We start from the raw sequence: 17,801 nt of genomic DNA, 5'->3' as shown, positions 1-17,801 counted from the left end.
GACTTTGTTTCAATTTACTCATGGTCGATTAATGCGCCAATGAAGTTCATGTATCACCATGTGCTTGTTGGAATAACACTTTCAATTAACAAAAAACAGCAGCCATTTCATACTCCGTCGAGCATAAAATTGCATGCGCCACTCGGGCGGGTGCAAGCTGTTCGCTCTACGGTGCCCAGTGGCATATGAGGCGCGAAAGCGTAACCAGCGTTTTCCAGCGCCTAGCTGCACGACCGTGGAGCTCTCAGATAGGCCTTCATCTGTTCCCCATTTCCCCAGTTAATAAATCAACCCCTATTAGCCCACGCCTTCTCCAGGGACTGGGGATCTTTGCAGTCGAAATAAAAATACGGGCATATATTCGAACTGATTGAAGGCAAGCTAGGCAAGCGAGGCAAGTCTACGGCATAGAAGGCACCGCTCTTCTTTGGCTTTTAGGAAAATCTAATCAAGATTTAGGCGGCGTCTATTAATCAAATGAAATTCCAAAGCACACACACACACACACATGGAGACGGAGACACAGAGATGATGGGAAAACAGCCATCGCATCCATTAATACCATGCGCGTCAGCTTTGGACCAAATGAATGCTTTGTGGGGGCAATCTCTTGTTAGTTTTCGATTCTATAAGAGTATCAATACAAAGACAGGAGACCCACTGTCACTGCCCCGCCCCTGCCCAACTCAGCGAAGACCAAAAACCAAGAACAACGTGCAACATTGTGTGTAGAATCGAGCTCTAAAACTGATTCGTATTCGTATTAACACTCGTATAGCGTAAAATCCCAAATGGACAGCGACAGCTGGTAGTGCTCGACCACGGGATACCCTTCCACTAACCCCGAGTGTGTTTAGCACGAGTGCTGTGTGGGGGTCAAGTGATTGTTAGAAGTGATAATACGCCTTGAAGGGAAAGGGTATGAGACATCGTTAGATGGACTAACTAGACAAAAGTATGGCAGCGGACCCGCACTATCTGTCAGAATGTGGGTTGTGGATCAGATCTCTACAAGTATACATACGTAGCTGAAAATGCGTCGTAAATTTCGTTTTTGTTGTCCGAAGCGAAGCTTTTCAAGCCGAACCCGTTCATTAATCTTCAAAATCTACCTGCTCTAATGGTATTGTTGGTTGTTGCTGCTTATGCGACTGAGGCTGCTGCGGCTGCTGCTGGTTCTGGTGCTGTTCCTGGCAGTCTTCCATTTCGTTTTCGGTCGTTTGGTCTCTATCAAATATATTTTTTATTTCTTGGTGTTTTGTGTTCTTTATTGTGGGACCGGACCAAAACACACACACGAAGCCCAGGAAGGTCTGTGCCTTTCCCTGTCTCTTGTATCTATCGAATACCAAATACCGATTGCATTAGTAAGACGCTCAAAATCAGTTCCGAGTATTTCAAACTTTTGAAACTTCTCCCCCATATTCTTCTCTTCCTTCATGGCAGAGATGTTCCCAGCGTAAGTGAAAACCTCGGTGATATCGCCAGTCGGTCGAGCTTGAACTCTTCAAAGCTGACTCCGAAGAGTTCACTCTTTAATCATATTAGTGAACCCATCTGCGGGCATCGAGATTTAAATATTGGCCACATGAATGTCTCGAGAGGAAGGGAACGAGAGGCAAAAGCCATTTGTTTGATTGATGTATGCATATTGTTTTATCTGTCTCTTTTACACTTTCCCATACGCATCGCTGGCTTATGGCATATCTGGTTTCCACGCCATTAATATCGATGCGATGGCGATGGCCATGGCTCTGCGGGCTATTTTTGAGAGCTCATAAATACCATATCTGTGCAAGATTTGACTGTGCCTCTGCCGGGCCTATACCGTATACTAAGCCGTATTTGCAATGCAAATTCAAATACACAACAAAGGGCAGAGCATAAAAAAGATACAAGTATCGCTAGGACAGAACAGAACAGATATCTTTCGGCGACCAGGAACCGTCTTCGAAATTTCGTGAGGAACGCTCATTGGGGGAACGCCTGCAGGAACAGGCAGTGGCAGAGGCACTAACACACCCATGCACACCGCCAGATCCTTATTATTATGAATTTGTATTTTATTTGGGCTTTTCACTTTACATCTCACTACAACAAGTCAAAGCGAGCAGCGGAACAGTCCAGTAGAGCTCTGTGGAGTTTGGAGTTCGGGCTGGCCAAAGAAAACGTGTTTTCCATATTTCCATATTCATTTACATTTCGCTGCTGATCGGCGTGCAAGCGCAAGCGCAAGCCGATGCTAGGCACAGATACACACTCATACAATGGATACACCATGGAGAGGGGCTACAAGATTTTGAACAAAAAGGAATATTTTCTTGCTTCTTTCTTTGTCGATATTTCTTACAATAACAAAACTCACAACCATTTGAACCATTACGTGGCAACATTTTGTGCTCAACTCTCCGCTCAGCTCAGATCTCGGATCGGATGAAATCTGCTCACGGTCCCAGCTTTGGTTGAGCCCCAGCATCGTATCATCCGACAACAACAGAGGCCAACCTTTACTTCAACCACAACGACAGCGACAACGACAACGACAAGAGCAACAACTGCCCCTGCCTCTGGCCCTGCCTCTGCCTACGTTACCGTTGCCTTTGGCTTATAATAATTCAACAATTAATCTTATTTGTGTTAGTCGCGTCAAGACGCGGCGCTGTCTGCCGCCTGCCTGCCTTCGCCAACCGCTCAGATGTACGAGTACTCATATGTGTTGTACTATACATGCATATGTGCATGGTATGTACATATGTACATATATTGTACATTCACATTCATCGTTTTTTTTTTGCATACCACAATTGTATTATACTGCTATGAATGCGATTGCATTAGCCAAAGTTGTTTGCACAGCGCGTGGGCGTGATCCCAGAATGGAAATGAGTGGAAAAGTGATTTGTTTCTGGCTGTTGGATTTTACGCAAATTTGTTGTTCTGGGTTTAGCATTGGTTCGGGTTATCGGATTCTCACTGCGGAACTTTCGCAAACGTAATGCCGCTGGCTGAAGGATCAGTCGAAATGAGCCCGAAATGGGAGACCAAATCAGTGTTAGTGCAATCTCATATATGCTAGCATATAATAGCATAGCTATGAATGATTGTATGTATGTACATATGTACGTACATATATACAAGTACCTACCATTTTTCTTCACATTTTTAAATTCATTTTAGTGTTGGTGGGCTCGCACGGATACGGACACGGGAACAGGCGCGGATACCGATACCGATACCGATGGGGGCACACAAGCACGAACGCACAGAGGCACACACACACTTGCGGACATCTGAAATGGCTGCAGACGCAGCATATTTTTTTCTTTTAGCAAAACGTGTTTTGCTTCATTTTTCGCTCTTGTATATGGCTTGTTGCAGCAGTGGCTGCTCGCTGCAACGTTGTTGGAATTTTTCACTTATAAAAATTTGCAACGGCGACACACAGATGTACATGCTCACACACAGGCGAGCTATACACACGGATACACTTGGAGCAAGACTCTGGGAGCACTTAATTTCCAGCTGCTTTGAATTTATATTTCAACAAATTGATTTGGATTTGTGCTCAGAGTAAACGCCGCACTGCACAGAGACACATTGAGCAAAAGCCCTATGTTCGGATACAGTGGCATGTATCTCCAGTTGGAGAAAAGCAAACCGAATCCAAGTCACTGACGCACCTTCACTTTTGTCAACCGTTTCACGCACGCGCGCCTTTTCGAATCGCAGAACTCGGCCCAAAGTCTCGCTCAGTGGTCGCAACGTAACTGAAAACTGAATGCCGAGCGCCACGAGTGGAGTTGCAAGCAGAGATTATGAGCAGAGCGGGAGCCGAGCCAAGGCTGGAAAAGCCGACTGACAGGTTTAGGCAAAGAGAATCTCACACAGGGAGAGGGAGAGAAAAAGAGATATACTCTCCTGACCGCCATATACGTGCCAAATGTGGTAGCTTGTTCTTCTGCGCTCTTCTCTGCACTCTACCTGTTGTGGCATCGGCAGCGGCATCGGCAGCGACAGCAGCAGCGGCAGCGGAGGCCTGCAACACATTTTTCACTTGTTGCAGTTTCGTTTTTCATTTTCTTGTTCGGAATTGTTGCCTGCGCTCTCTCTGGCCAGCTCTTCCATGAACCTATCCGATTCGCTCTCGCTGTGCCTTGGACTCTGGGGCACAGACGGAGCCAGAGCCAAAGACAGAGCCGCCCCTCCGACTTAGGCCATAATGCTGCCCCGTACTCGGGCGCATAGCCAGTCCGACAAGATTCAATAGCCACCGGCGACCCATACACAACAACAATAAAAATTACTTGCCTGCTGTAGAATGTACATAGAGTGTGTGGGGGGTGTGTGGATGCTTCACTTGCTCCTGTTGTTGCTGTTGTATTTGCTTTCGTTATTGTGCTCAGTCGTGCTCACTCGGTCCCACTCCGACTCCAACGCTAACTCTAAGGAGCTGGCATCCAAAGTTGAACGGGGAGAAGGAAACGAAAAACGATGACGACGAAGATGAAGACGAAGGCGAGGGCCTGCTCCCAGGTCGGGTTTGGTTTGCTTTAGGAATAAGAAATTCTTCTGTTTCTTCGGCGCTCTCTCTCTTCAACAACATCGGACCTCACTCCCTCTCTGGGGTCTCTCCTAGTCTCTCTCCATCGCTCTCTTTGTTGCGGGCACTTTTTATTTGGTTACTTCCCTGGACCGTCGGACCGTCTTGGGCAGCGCCGTAGAATTTTGTTTAGCATAGAAACTGGTTTCAAATTAAAATTATCGCTGGTCATTTTTCTTATGGTTAGTTGTCGTTTACTTCGCTGTTGTTGTCGTTGTTGTCGCCGCTGCTGCCGTTGTTGTTGTTACTGGTGCTGGAATTTCGGTGTTTGGTGTTTGGGACGGACCTGCGTTTTACTTCCCTTTACCGGGGTTGGACTGCTCTGCTATGCTGCTCGGGCTGGTGGTGTGAACTAGCTCTGCTCTGTCGCTGTCCATGTGATGCGTGTGTCGGACACCGGGCGCCCTAAAGTATGTATGTATGTACATATATATATATTATGTATGTATGTGAGAGAGTAAGAAAAGAAGGCTGAGAATGAGTCGCTGTCTGGGGCTGGGATCTTGCCTGCAGACTGTCGGATGTCGCTACCCTGGCTGTGGCTGGCCATCTTTATTCTTATTAGGTTCGAAATTCGAAAATGGGACTGCTGAAATTCCCGGAATTCCCGACGGCACTTAAAACCTAAGCGAGCACTCGGTTCCATATTGATTGTAAGCTGTGTGGAACATCCAAAGGTACCGTACTGTAAAGTTCCGGGAATAGGGTCAGGTTGGGTTGGATTGGGTCCGCAAATCCAACACATACTAGACATAAATAAGTCCACCATGTGCACCAGCACTCTGCCTAGACCACATTGAAGTGCATAGAGTGTGGATCATGTGAGTAAACCACAGCCAGTCCCGCGACTCGCTGGCTGCCTCGTAAAACTGTCACTTAATGTAGTAAAAAGAGCATAACAAGAGTTTTGTCCGATTTTATTTCTTTATGAATGTCGTCGCTGCCGAAATGCCAGGCACGGCCCGGGCCAAGCAGGAGAGCAAAAGCAAACGGCCAATGGCAACAGCAGCCGCAACAGAAAGGCAGCCCGGTCTGGGCGCATTCTTATCTTTTGAGAAATATTACAAAAACACGCAGAGCCCAGCACCAAGTCCAAGCCCAAGTCCTGGCCAGGCAGCGCAGTGATGCGCCGCGGCCACTGCTGCCAAGTCCAAGCCCGAGACCCAAGAGCAGTCAGAAAGGTAAACCAATAAAAATAGCTGAGCCTACGACGCGACACACTGCAGTTCTTGCCGTTGCCTTTGCCAGTAGAGAATTCGCGGGTTCTCCTCCTCCTCCTCCTACTCCGTGCTTATCGCTGCTCTTCGTTCCACTTCCACTTCTAGCGGCAGCCAGAGCTATAGTGTGGGCGATGGGCTCAACACAATGCCCAAGTCGATATCAAGACCTCTACCGAGTCGTTGTCGTACGTGTGACTTGATCATTTTTAGCCAAGGAATGACATTATACTTGTAGGGGGATCACTATGCATCACTTTTATAAACATAAGAATACTTATTGAAATGTTAATCTTGATATAATATTTCATCATTGTGGTAATTCTATTCTAGTTGCTGCGATGCTGTGGTACAAAGTTGTTTGAATTGGTTAGATTTACCCGGGCACTTGTTCAGTATTGTAAAGTTTTGAAGCGCCAGTGCTGCAAAGTGGACGTGACTATTCAAACAGCTGGTCCAATGTTTTCATGATATGCATATGCATATGTTCTAGAGTACGTATGTATGTATGTGTGTATAAAACACCTCATATGTGGTTTCCCAGAGCAAGCGTGATAACTTATAATCTGGCCATTGCTTGACGATTAGATTAGATGCAGTGGATTCTTCTTTATCTCACACTTAATTTATTTGATCATCCAACGCTGGGAAGAAGCGTGGGCTCGAAACACAAACACGAACATACGTACATACACATACAATTTAGCCCTAGGGATTATAGTGATAGTGGAGTGTAGTGTTTGCTACAGCGGGGTGGGAGGATATTTTGACTATGTGTACTGAAAACTGATTTGATTACATACATTGTTAGAGTATAATGGTATTAGATATTAGATAGATATTAGAAATTTTCTAATGCATATACTGGCTCGTACATGTGGCTATGGCTATCTAGTCCTGTTTCTTTTGTGCGGCTGTCTTTTTGATCGTGGGAACCGCGGCCTCGATTGCCGCCCCATTGGCATCCGCCTGCCCCTCCAACGGCAGCGACTTGGCGCCAGACGCTCCTGCCGCGGCCTGCTCCTCCATCTCGCCGGAGAAGCCGAATTCGTTGACTCGCTTTAGGTCGACGCGGTACTGCCAGCGCTGGTATAGGAACACAAAGAATATGATGTCGTCGCGGAAGCAGCCTAATCGGTACATGGTGGGCATCTTGATGACGAACGCAAAGATGTCGTCGATGAATGTGTTGAGGAACTTGTAGGTCATCATGCGCCACGGCATGTGGGCGACAGACTTCATCTTGTAGTTGATGAACAGCTGCGGAGTCATCAGGATGAATCCGAACGTCAGCAGGTAGCTGTAGAGCATGTTCAGCACAAAGGAGTACCAGCCCTTGTGCTCGTTGTAGATCAGCGAATAGATGAAGTAGCACACCAGCAAGGGGAAGCAGGCCCAGCCCAGATACTTGAAGGCAAGCCTGTCGTACTCCTTGGTGGAGCTCTCCGAGTAGGAGCCCTTGTCGTTGAAGCTGATGCGGGGGAACACGCCCAGGATCTTCTGATCGTGGTTGTAGTTGATGTCGACCACCTTGTGGATCTTCCACACCTCAATTCCCAGGCCCACGAAGCAGGATATGCGTATCATGAAGTTTGTTTCATTGTCCAGCACATACAACAGTATGATGAGCGACTGAAACACGGCGAAAAACACGGAGCGGACTGAGAGGCCCTCCAGCGACTTTCGGTTGTTCCAGAACTGAATGTCGTTCTTGAAGGCCAGCAGCTCGAACACCGAATGCAATATAGAGACGGCCACCGTGATGCCGAGCAGATAGATGTTGGTGTCGAGCAAGGTCTCCTTGAGCGAGTCCTGGTCCTCGTCTGTCTCCTCCACAGCACCGGCTGCCATAATGTCGCCCAGCATATTGCCAGCCCATTTGTTCTTCATCTGCTTGGCGGCATACAGCTGCCACTTGAACATTCCGAGTGGCTGGAAGGTCAGGTGTAGCTCCAGCTCGGGAGTGGTCTGGTTTATGGGTAAATATTCACGCTGCAGATTCCAGTAGTCATTGACAAACAGAATGGGCAAATAGGTCTTACCGCCATCCACAAACTTGACATACTCGTCCAGTGGCGGCGGCACCGAGCCTTGGGCCCAGTTGGTCTGGTCCACCACGAGGTTGACGGTCAGATTGGGATGCCAGTGGGACACGATCTGGTCCTTGAGATTCGCGTGTTTCAGCTCGTGCTCCAGTTTCTCCTTCTCGCTGGCCAGCAGGTTGTAGTTGCGGTTCACTCGCAGCTTCTTGAACTTGTTTAGCTGGTGCTGCTGATGGCCCATGTGACCGCTCCGGGCATAGTTGGGCGATTTTGGGTCTGGGCTCTCGCCGCTCCTGGTCACAAAGGCGTGCAGATAGACACTTCCGTTGTTCATTAAATGCTGACTGGCCTTTATTTGCAAGTTGTGGCTGTAGATGCCGTCCTTGGTGGGGCCCGAGCTCCAATCGCCATACGTGAGATCCTCCTGGAGCCAAAGCAGATTCGCCTTTTGCTGGAAGTTTACAACGTCCGGTTCCTCAGAGAGCCAGACGTGCAAATCGAAATCTGTGCCGTTCTCAAAATAGTTCCACGCGGTTATTTTTGGACCCGCATTGGCCACGCTCTTGTCTTCGCCGGCATTCGTCTGCGGCTTTCGGAAGAAAGAGCTGACGAAGTAGATGATCAGGGCTCGCAAGATAAGCGACTTGGTCATGGCAAAGAAGGACTCCATGCGAGTGGGCTGATTTTGGGGCTGTTGTTGCTGGGGTTCTTGACCTTCAGCACCCACATTATTGGCCAGCTCAGCGTTCCCATTCCCAGCAGCCACCTGAAAATGAGGGCAGCATTGAAATGTCTCGTGCACGGCTGATGCAATTGAAGAAAGCCTTGATTTTGCTTACCGCGCCTTCAGCCGCAGGCCGTTCATCACCCGCAGTCGACATGTTGTGTGCTTTAAACGTTATCCACGTTTTTCGTTAAGGTTTTTTACACAACGTTCTTTTCCATAAATTGCAATTAGCGCTGTCAAAGAATCGATAGTACTATCGACAGGCAACTAACTATCGATTGAATTTGTACACTATCGATGTGCGCGTGAAACTGAGGTATCAATAGAGGTAAAAATGTAGTCTGCTTGGAATTAAATACAAAGAAGCTGCAAATACTTTAAACTTTGTGTTTAAAGCAATATTGCACTATTTTAATGTTCACCAAACGTAAATACAGCTCCCGACTCGCCGGCGACGAGCAACAGGAGAATGCGGCTGCAGACGCTGGGCCAAACACCAATCAACAGGAGATTGCGGCTGCAGACCATGGGCCAAACACCAAGCAACAGTGTCAGCCAAAATCACCATTGGTAGAGTCACAGTCTCAGTCAAAGTCACAGCGTAAAAAACCTCCATCCGAGTTCGAAAAGACTTGGCTAAAACTAAAAAATTCTACGTCCACAAGCAGTAGTCCGAGACCAACGGATTGGGCTACCAGGTTTGCGACATGTAGGGAGCTAGCGAACACCAGTTGGCCAGCATTGCCGCGTACAAAAAAATCCACTTATTTCTGCAAGTCACACAATTATTCTAGATCCGCCAGCGCACAAACTGGCAACAGAGCCCCTCGAAAGATATCGGAACTTTGGAACGAATTTAAAGACGAGTCACTGAATGATTCGAGCCACACCGGCTTATCCAATGATAGCTACATTGGTTCCTTGCCGGAACAAATGATTACCAAACGTAAATACAGCTCCCGACCTGCCGGCGACGAGCAACAGGAGAATGCGGCTGCAGACGCTGGTCCAAACACCAAGCAACAGTGTCAGCCAAAATCACCATTGGTGGAGTCACAGCGTAAAAAACCTCCATCCGAGTTCGAAAAGGCTTGGCTAAACCTACAAAATTCCACGTCCATAAGCAGTAGTCCGAGAACAACGGATTGGGCTACCAGGTTTGAGACATGTAGGGAGTTAGCGAACACCAGTTGGCCAGCACTGCCGCGTAGGACAAAATCAATGCCATTTTGCAGGTCACAGAACTCTCGTAGATCCGCCAGCGCACAAACTGGCAGCAGAGCCCCTGGAAAGATATCGGAGCTTTGGAGCGAATTCAAAGACGAGTCACTGAATGATTCGAGCCACACCGGCGTATCCGATGATAGCTACATTGGTTCCTCGCCGGAACAAATCATCACCAAACGTAAATACAGCTCCCGACCTGACGGCGACGAGCAACAGGAGAATGCGGCTGCAGACGCTGGGCCAAACACCAAGCAACAGTGTCAGCTAAAATCACCATTGGTGGAGTCACAGCGTAAAAAACCTCCATCCGAGTTCGAAAAGGCTTGGCTCAACCTACAAAATTCCACGTCCATAAGCAGTAGTCCGAGAACAACGGATTGGGCTACCAGGTTTGCGACATGTAGGGAGTTAGCGAACACCAGTTGGCCAGCACTGCCGCGTAGGACAAAATCAATGCCATTTTGCAGGTCACACATCTCTCCTAGATCCGCCAGCTCACAGACATCGCAACTTTGGAACGAATTAAAAGACCAGTCAATGAATGGCTACATTGATTCCTCGCTAGGAGTTCAACTAGTGCCAGAACCAACCGTCCGTCAATACCTTCCAGCTTTCAGCAGGAAGAAGGCGGTTCCTGAGCGTTGTGTTAAAGGAGGCTACGTGGACGAGTTCAGGACGATGATGAAGGAAACCAGTATGAATCATCGCCATCTAAGCGACAGAAAATCCACCCACACAGTCCACTTGCTGGATATCTCCAAAGACTTCGGCGTTTATATGGCCCGAGTAGAACCAGTCCCTGAGACGAACAGTGGAGATTCGACGTTTAATATTCTACTACCTTCGGAAATTGGAGATAAAGTTAGTGTCGGCTCTACGGTAAAATTTTATCTCGATTCGAAAACCAACAAACCTCTTCAGCTACGAAACAGGCAAAGGATGTATTTCCAGCCACTCAATATTTTAAAATTAAAAAAGGAAATGCACACAGTGGATAATTTGTAGAAAAATAAGACTCAGAATATATAAATACTTACCAGCACAGACTGTTCCTTCAGAATGCTTTCAATAACACGTTGTGCAAGAAATCTGTAAATAAAAAGACATTTTCATTAGGTATCCCCCACAGATTACTACTACTTTCATACCTGGCATCTACCTCATTACAGCTATAAATATAAGAAAAATGGCATTGCTTTGCTCATCCGTCCGAGCAGCTATATTGATATCAATCAGGACATTTGTTTTTTCTCAATAATCCTTAAATTGCTGAATTGTCTCCCTTGTTTTGTCAAATAACTTCTTCGGCGTGTCCAGACGGTGCTGGTCGCCCACGATAATGCGGCTGGCACTGGCCGGTTGGTTGAGAGTCCGGGTGAATTAATTAAGATAATCTACAACACATTGCCATCATTATTCAAAAGCTCGCGTAGACGGTAGGAAACAAAGCGTTCGGCGGTGGACAGTCGTTCGGCTTGAGAGTCTCCTCGGGAATGCCCACTCCCGTGTGGAGCTGTAGTATGTTCAGATTCTCGACACTCAGGCTAATCACATCGGTGGCGGTCAAAAACATTAGTTGCTTCAGCATATCCAGCTGAACTTGGTGCTTGGTGGACTGGTTCAGGATCTGGCTTTTCTGCGTGAGATCGGCCTTCCAACGTGCCAGCTCCTCGACCATGACACTGCTAGTCAGAAACTTGGATCGCCAGACCTCGCATTGTCCCGCATGAAACTTAATTTGCTCGGTATGCGTCGTCAGATTGTTGGCAGTATCGATCAGGGCTCGAGCCAGCTGCAACTTGTCTTCGGTGAGCAGATTGACGCGAGTCTGCAGATCCTCACCCACTGACGCCACCAGCAGGTTCTTTAGCTCCCTATTGACGTGCGTTTGAAATTTTTATTGGGCCTGGAAGTAGTCACGTTCCTCCCTCTTTTTCGAGAGCTGGAGAGGATATCTAACTCGCCGTTGCTGGCATCTTTATTGCCGCTCTCTTTAGGTTCAGGGTCCAGTTCTTGGATGCGCAGTATGGACCCTTGATCCACGAGTACACCAATGTCCAGGTTATTTTTTTCGCGATGAATTTTATGTTTTGTCGATGGTGCAGCAGTCATGGGATTCACAGCTCCTGGATATGGCTCAAAGGGAACGAATTTTGGAGGTTTAGTCTTTTTGTGTTCCGGCAGCGGTTCGTGACGCGGTTGGACAAGACACTAAGATCAAGAACAATTGTCACAATTTATACTGGCTGTGTATCTGTAGGTGCTTACTTTTTTGGATGTGGCAGATCCTCGATCAAATGTCCTGTGAGTCGTATGCGACGATGGGCCACCACCACCATGCGCATCTTGTCGCCCAAATCCTGAACCTCTTAATTTTGTGCAAAAGTGCCCAGGTGATAGACCTCATCCGGGCTCTGGACGACCTCCTCTTCCCCGTCGACTTTCTTGAGGAAAACCCCAACGTAGGGGTGATTAAGGCTAACTTTGCGACGCAGCAGATCCATAACAATTGAGTAGTGGTGGCCACTGGAATTCTGGATATCTATCCCAGCATTTGCACTCACCTCCACAACCTTCATGAATCGGGGAAACAAGGGATTCTTACGCATGGCTAACAGCGGAACATGTGGCCATACGTCGAGCACGGTTACTGTGGCAGGTAGGTCGGACAGCAGTTTTGTTACCGCTGACGCTTTCTTGTCGTCGGGATCATCGCGATTGCGACTGTAGAAGCGCTGAGCCCTCACCATGGCGCGGTTACTGACAAAGACTCACCGCAAAGAAGTTAAACTCGCCGTTGTGTGTGGAGAGAGCACACATTCGAGCACAAAGCAGAGCTGGCCAGCATATTGCCCTCGTTTCGGTAGGCATTCATGGCATGCATGTGGAGTTATCAAAGAAGGCATTCAGGCTTCACAAAGCACCCCGAGAGCACCGTTCGGAGCCACAGGTATGCAGAGAATGGTTGTTTACTTGTCGTTGTCGCTTCCAATTGAATTAACACGTTTTGCAAGAAATCTTTAAATAAAAAGACATTTTTATTAGTTATCCCAATTTGAAGAAAATGCAAGCCCGTTGAACGAAGTGCCAAAGGCGACACCTGACGGACATCATGTAATGTAAAATGTAAAAATATGTAGAATTTGCGCAGCAACATTTACCAAGCACAAAATACTCCAAATGTGAAACCCCCTCAAACGACATTTGTACAAACATCACACGTCTCAGTTATTCAGAGCTGTCTGCAAACACTCATTTTTGCGTTTTATCGATCATGATAGAGAGATCTCGCTCTTTTTTCAGCAAATTTTAGCAGAGTCTAATATCATACAGCTATTGAATGCCGAAGTATCGATTCATTCACTTATCGCCTAAAAGTATCGCAGCTACCCGTGTATATATATCGATATATTGATATCACACTATATTAGCTTCCCTGATTTTCCTTTTCTTTTGGAATAGCATTTGGTTGCACGTTTTCTCTGGTGAGTTGCTGAAATAATGTGAAAATAATTGGTAAACAGTGAAAGTGTTGCAAAAACATACTGTCCATGGTCGAGCCATGTGGATGTGCAGCGAAAACTGGTGGCATCGAGACGGTTTCGACAGAATATAACGCTAAACAGCCCGCCCACTTGGCAGTAGGTCGGACCTAACCTCGAAGCCGCCACAGAAACTGCGAAAATAGCAGAAAATGTGATTCTTTCGTGAAATGAAACTTGGGCGACCTTAACTAATGTCTTATTTTGCGTTTGCAGCAACGATTCGAAAATGCAAATCTTCGTGAAAACTCTCACTGGCAAGACCATCACCTTGGAGGTCGAGCCCTCTGACACCATCGAGAATGTCAAGGCTAAGATCCAGGACAAGGAGGGCATTCCCCCAGATCAGCAGCGTCTGATCTTCGCCGGCAAGCAGCTGGAGGATGGCCGCACTCTGTCCGACTACAACATCCAGAAGGAGTCGACCCTGCACTTGGTGCTCCGCCTGCGCGGTGGTATCATCGAGCCCTCGCTCCGCATCTTGGCTCAGAAGTACAACTGCGACAAGATGATCTGCCGCAAGTGCTACGCCCGTCTGCACCCCCGTGCCACCAACTGCCGCAAGAAGAAGTGCGGACACACCAACAACTTGCGCCCCAAGAAGAAGTTGAAGTAGATTCTGCCCCTGCCACCCGGCTGTGCCTGCTTCTACAGCAGCATCTAATCTGCCCCTACACCATCCATGGCGGAGACAACATATAATCCAATGGTTCACAATCTAAGTAAATATATATACATTTTGTAAAACGATCAGCTCAAGCTACGATTCACTGAGAAATGTATTTGCCTGTATTTGCTAAAAGGCGCACCGCAACCATCCCATGTGTATCTGTTGTATCTGCTGTCGTGCCATTGTCGTGTGTGTCTTGTTATGATCCAGTCACAACCCGTTCCGAGTCAACTGGAGCTAGAACTCTTATACTGCGATTAGTAACGCGTCTCTGTGGATGACACTCCAGCTTTGAGCCTTTCAAGCCTGTTTCTGTTTGGGTTCTTGCCAACTGTCGATGCGATTGAGCAGCAGCTGGTTTCAGTTTACATCCAGGAAGCGGGAGGCCGACCGCAGTCATTGATATGCCATTTGGCAGCGACCTTTGCTACTGTTGCGAACTGCATCTGTGGTTTGCCAAAGGGAAAGGGAAGGGGTCCGGTCCCCGAGTCCGCGTCTCTGTATCGTCATGGATCGATGGAGCAGACCTACTTGGGCACGACGACTACTGTGAGTACAGTTAATTGGTTCCATTGACTCCGGATTCTCTGTACTCTGGAATAACTGGCACTTGTCCGCTACAAGACGCAAACAAGAGGCTTCCGTTGAGCGAAATGGATATTATACCATCCCCAGCCATGTTGGTTGAGATTCTCCGCTGGTCTTGGACCCCCCTGCCAAAGCTTATTTTATAATTCTCTTAATAACCCAAGGGTGACTGAGCCAGAGCATTCGAATGGCGCAGGCCCGTCGCTACCTGGAGACGGCCAAAAGGGTTCACGCCGCCGTGCGAAAAGTCCTGATAAACAAAACCTGATAACACAAACGGAGAAAAGCAGCTTCAAGAAGGGACGAGAACGTGGACCACGCCACAGACCCGCGCCCAGCAGCCAGGCGCAAATTGCGGTCAACATTAATTAAAAAGTACAGAGTGGGCGACCGCCAAACAAGGCAGATGACTCCCCTCGCCCCGCAGAGTGCTTTTGGGTGTGTACCGCGAATGAGGAAACAACGGATTCAGAGCAATGCAAAATTTTAATGGCCGCCACCTCCCTCCGGCAGCGGGCGTGGCCCTGGAAAGATGGAAAAGCGAACTCCAGCCCTACCGGCCTTGTACAGTGGTCCATGCAGAACGTCGCCATCACAACTGCCTGCAGAAACTACGCAAAGCTCCGATCTCGGAGTTCTGACCACTGTGTACTTCGCTCGAATGTCGCTCATACTGTCATACAATATAAAAAGGTGTTATGTGCAGGCGTGGGGCGTTGGGCGTGGGGCGTGGGGAAAAGTATTTTAAAAATTAAGGCACTGCCTCCTGGACAGTCGCCCGCTTATTTATGGGTCCCGGGTTCCCTCTCCTGTCTCCTGGCCAGCTCTCGAAAATGCTTTCCGACTTCTGCCGCTTCCTCCTCCTGCCTCTCCCGACCACCACCGAGCGAGTTGTTGTTTTCCTTTTACATTTTTGCAACGCACGGGAGTGCGCTGGAGCAAGTATCGACTGGTGCCGTGCGTTGTGGTGCGCATCTTCGTCGCCGTTTTGCAAGTTTCGGGCTTTATCCTTTGGGCTTACTTCAGGCGCCACCTCCGCCTCCGTCATCTTCGGGGACTTTTATGGCCTGGTCGCAGTTTACATAACAGATGTGACCAGAATAATTAAGAGTGTGCTTCGTGGTTTGGTCGCTTCGATGGCGAGTGTCTTCGATTCCTCGATCCAGGCCCAATGTCCGATGCGGGTTTCTTGAGTGACCCAGATATCCCCTCTACTCTACTCCGCTCGAGGACATCCACTTGGATGCCTTCTCTGGCCATTGGCACTCTTAACGTTTTGGGCGTTTTTTTTTTGGACGGGTCAGGACGGAGCCGGCGTTTGGAGCGCATTAATATTGCAGACGGAGTCCGTTTCCCATCCCATCCCCGAGCTCTCCGCGCTCCTTTACGTCGAAAAGTGCCCATTGAAAATTGAACGAGTTTCCTTTTGCGCCACTTGCACTTTGCGGATTTCTCGTTTCCATATGGTGCGGCAGGCCATGGCGGGGCTCCGCGACTTGCTCGGATGGGGGATTGCGTGAGTTATGGCCGACGCTTATGCTACAAAGTCAACTGCTGATTGCCTGGATGTTCGAATGGATAGTTTCTGAATACTGCGGCTTCGGCAGCGAGCAAGTCGAACAAAGTAATTCTCCTCGCTCCCAATCGGTGGAGCACGGCAGTAAGTTGCTCTAAAATATGCACTCCGCGGCCTTCAAATTGGAGTGGAATTCGGATGGAAATTGGGAACGGGCATGGTCATGGGGGACACCTCTGCGCATATAGCGGAATGAAAGTTGGCTCCTGGCTCACTGAGAGAGAAAAAAGCGGATTTTTCAATCGAGAACAATTTTCAATTTGAAATAAATTTCCAGCCCGACTGGGGGTCCTGCCTTCTGCCTTATCCGCGCGTCTCCATCTTTGGCCCGACTTTCTCTTTCGCGTGGACTTTTCTCTCTGTGGACTCCCCGCCAAGTGTCCTGCTAGGGCAGGCGGCAGGCGGCTGGCGGCTTGCGGCAGGCAGAAGACGCAAGAGGCGGGAACAGCCCCAAGATATGCCAAACAGCCAAACGTTTATAAATTGGGCGCTAGTGTGGAATCCCAATGGTAATGATGCCGAAGCAGAGAGTGGATGAGGGGGGAGCGGGGAGGGGAAGTGGGTTAGGCGATTCCATGGAGAACCGGGAACTGAGATGTCAGAAATACACACGCAGTGGCACAGGGGATGGGTGGCCAATAAGGAAATATAAATTGCTCAAAAGGAGCACCGGGCGACGCACGAATCCGTTGGATACAAATGCGAACGACTATTGTAAGGCAGTGCGTGTAATTTAATATGCATAAATCGATACTTTTGCTTGGGGTCCGCATCCACATCCACGTTCACATCTACGTCCACGTCCTCCCATTCCCATCCTCTCCAGATATGTGAATGGGATTGGCTGTGTAGGCTCCTCTCCTTCTGTTGTTTGTGTTCTATTTTGAGCGCAAAATTGTTATTTGTTTTTACGTATTTTCCGCTCTCTTTACGGCCAGGAGGGAGGGACTGGTGACTGAGGACTGGGAAGTAAGGAGGAGTTGCGCTTTGCATATCTACAGTTTATGGCTTTCATACAGTTAACATTTTCCCACAGATAAGCACTTCTGGCACCGCCATGTGCTGTGTCTCTGTCTCTGTGTGTCCTCCTGCCCTCCTCCTGCTGCTGTCGGTTATGGGTGTCGCTCTCTTCCGTTCTGTTCTTGTATCGCAAATAATTTGAAAAGTAATTTTATTCAATTTCAATTGTGCCCGTGGTGGGGGGGGAGTCATTGTGAATGTGGATGTGAATGGGCGGAAGTGAATGGTCTCGATTTCATATGCCTCCGATACGAGTATGAGCGGAAGCTGGGAGAAGTAGACAGATATACGGATATGCCGAAACACGGAGGGATGGACGGACACGCAATCGGTTAGGCGACATATTGATTTCCTTGATAAATCGCAAATACTTAATAAAAATACACTCAAGTGATGGGTCACATCTCCCCATTCGGAAGCAGTAGCTCTAAGGGGACGAAAAATATCATCTGAACGGCCCGAAATATTTCCTATGTTTAGGGGAAACTCTTAAGGACTCCCATCTAATCACGTTGCAGAAGTTACTTTAAGCATTGAGTCCTTCCCGCGGCCTGCGGGTAGCATGCAACGAAAGTCAACTGTGCGATGCAGT

At 48.2% G+C, this 17,801-nt stretch overlaps 4 protein-coding genes and 1 pseudogene across 7 annotated transcripts in view; 2 read left to right on the top strand and 3 right to left on the bottom strand.

Annotated features, from left to right (window-relative positions):
• ft (cadherin-related tumor suppressor fat) overlaps positions 1 to 11,017 on the bottom strand; it is a 31,558-nt gene extending 20,541 nt beyond the window's left edge. Inside the window, exons 1-2 of one of the 3 annotated variants that reach the window (XM_001357073.4) lie at positions 10,962 to 11,017; positions 10,851 to 10,902 (exon numbers count right to left, since the gene is read on the bottom strand). The gene's annotated coding sequence lies outside the window, so the exon portion shown is untranslated. Of the gene's footprint in view, positions 1 to 18; positions 41 to 3,145; positions 3,811 to 10,850; positions 10,903 to 10,961 lie in introns of those variants that run through there. The other 2 variants (XM_015180156.2, XM_033380498.1) reach the window with 2 other exon arrangements.
• LOC4817795 (cleft lip and palate transmembrane protein 1) lies at positions 6,421 to 8,837 on the bottom strand. The gene is made up of 2 exons (XM_001357074.4): positions 8,699 to 8,837; positions 6,421 to 8,625 (listed from the first exon to the last, which is right to left on the bottom strand). The coding sequence occupies exons 1-2, from the start codon at positions 8,738 to 8,740 to the stop codon at positions 6,709 to 6,711; spliced, it is 1,959 nt and encodes a 652-aa protein (XP_001357110.1). The 5' UTR covers positions 8,741 to 8,837; the 3' UTR covers positions 6,421 to 6,708.
• On the top strand, positions 8,842 to 10,941 carry LOC6903283 (uncharacterized). Of its 2 annotated transcripts, none has more exons than XM_033380513.1 (2): positions 8,842 to 8,914; positions 9,024 to 10,932. In XM_033380513.1, the coding sequence occupies exon 2, from the start codon at positions 9,520 to 9,522 to the stop codon at positions 10,816 to 10,818; it is 1,299 nt and encodes a 432-aa protein (XP_033236404.1). In that variant the 5' UTR covers positions 8,842 to 8,914; positions 9,024 to 9,519; the 3' UTR covers positions 10,819 to 10,932. The 2 variants fall into 2 exon arrangements, with proteins under 2 accessions (XP_033236404.1, XP_033236405.1); XM_033380514.1 differs by having other exon boundaries at positions 8,871 to 9,420; positions 10,315 to 10,941.
• Positions 11,018 to 11,197: 180 nt separating the features above from the next.
• LOC6903284 (uncharacterized) lies at positions 11,198 to 12,563 on the bottom strand (annotated as a pseudogene).
• Positions 12,564 to 13,173: 610 nt separating this feature from the next.
• RpL40 (ribosomal protein L40) lies at positions 13,174 to 14,169 on the top strand. Its single transcript, XM_001357075.4, has 2 exons — positions 13,174 to 13,298; positions 13,572 to 14,169. Exon 2 carries the CDS (start codon positions 13,585 to 13,587, stop codon positions 13,969 to 13,971), a length of 387 nt encoding a protein of 128 aa, XP_001357111.1. The 5' UTR covers positions 13,174 to 13,298; positions 13,572 to 13,584; the 3' UTR covers positions 13,972 to 14,169.
• The last annotated feature ends 3,632 nt before the right edge of the window (positions 14,170 to 17,801 follow it).

Source organism: Drosophila pseudoobscura, chromosome 4, assembly GCF_009870125.1.
Source record: "Drosophila pseudoobscura strain MV-25-SWS-2005 chromosome 4, UCI_Dpse_MV25, whole genome shotgun sequence".
Lineage (NCBI taxonomy): Eukaryota > Metazoa > Arthropoda > Insecta > Diptera > Drosophilidae > Drosophila > Drosophila pseudoobscura.
This window is presented reverse-complemented; position numbering and strand designations above follow the sequence as displayed.

Coding starts and splice junctions, on each gene's coding strand:
- LOC4817795 (XM_001357074.4), bottom strand. CDS start 8,740: ATGTCGACTGCGGGTGATGAACGGCCTGCGGCTGAAGGCGCG. Junction 8,626..8,698: donor GGCCTGCGGCTGAAGGCGCG/GTAAGCAAAATC, acceptor CCTCATTTTCAG/GTGGCTGCTGGGAATGGGAA.
- LOC6903283 (XM_033380513.1), top strand. CDS start 9,520: ATGATTACCAAACGTAAATACAGCTCCCGACCTGCCGGCGACGAGCAA.
- RpL40 (XM_001357075.4), top strand. CDS start 13,585: ATGCAAATCTTCGTGAAAACTCTCACTGGCAAGACCATCACCTTGGAG.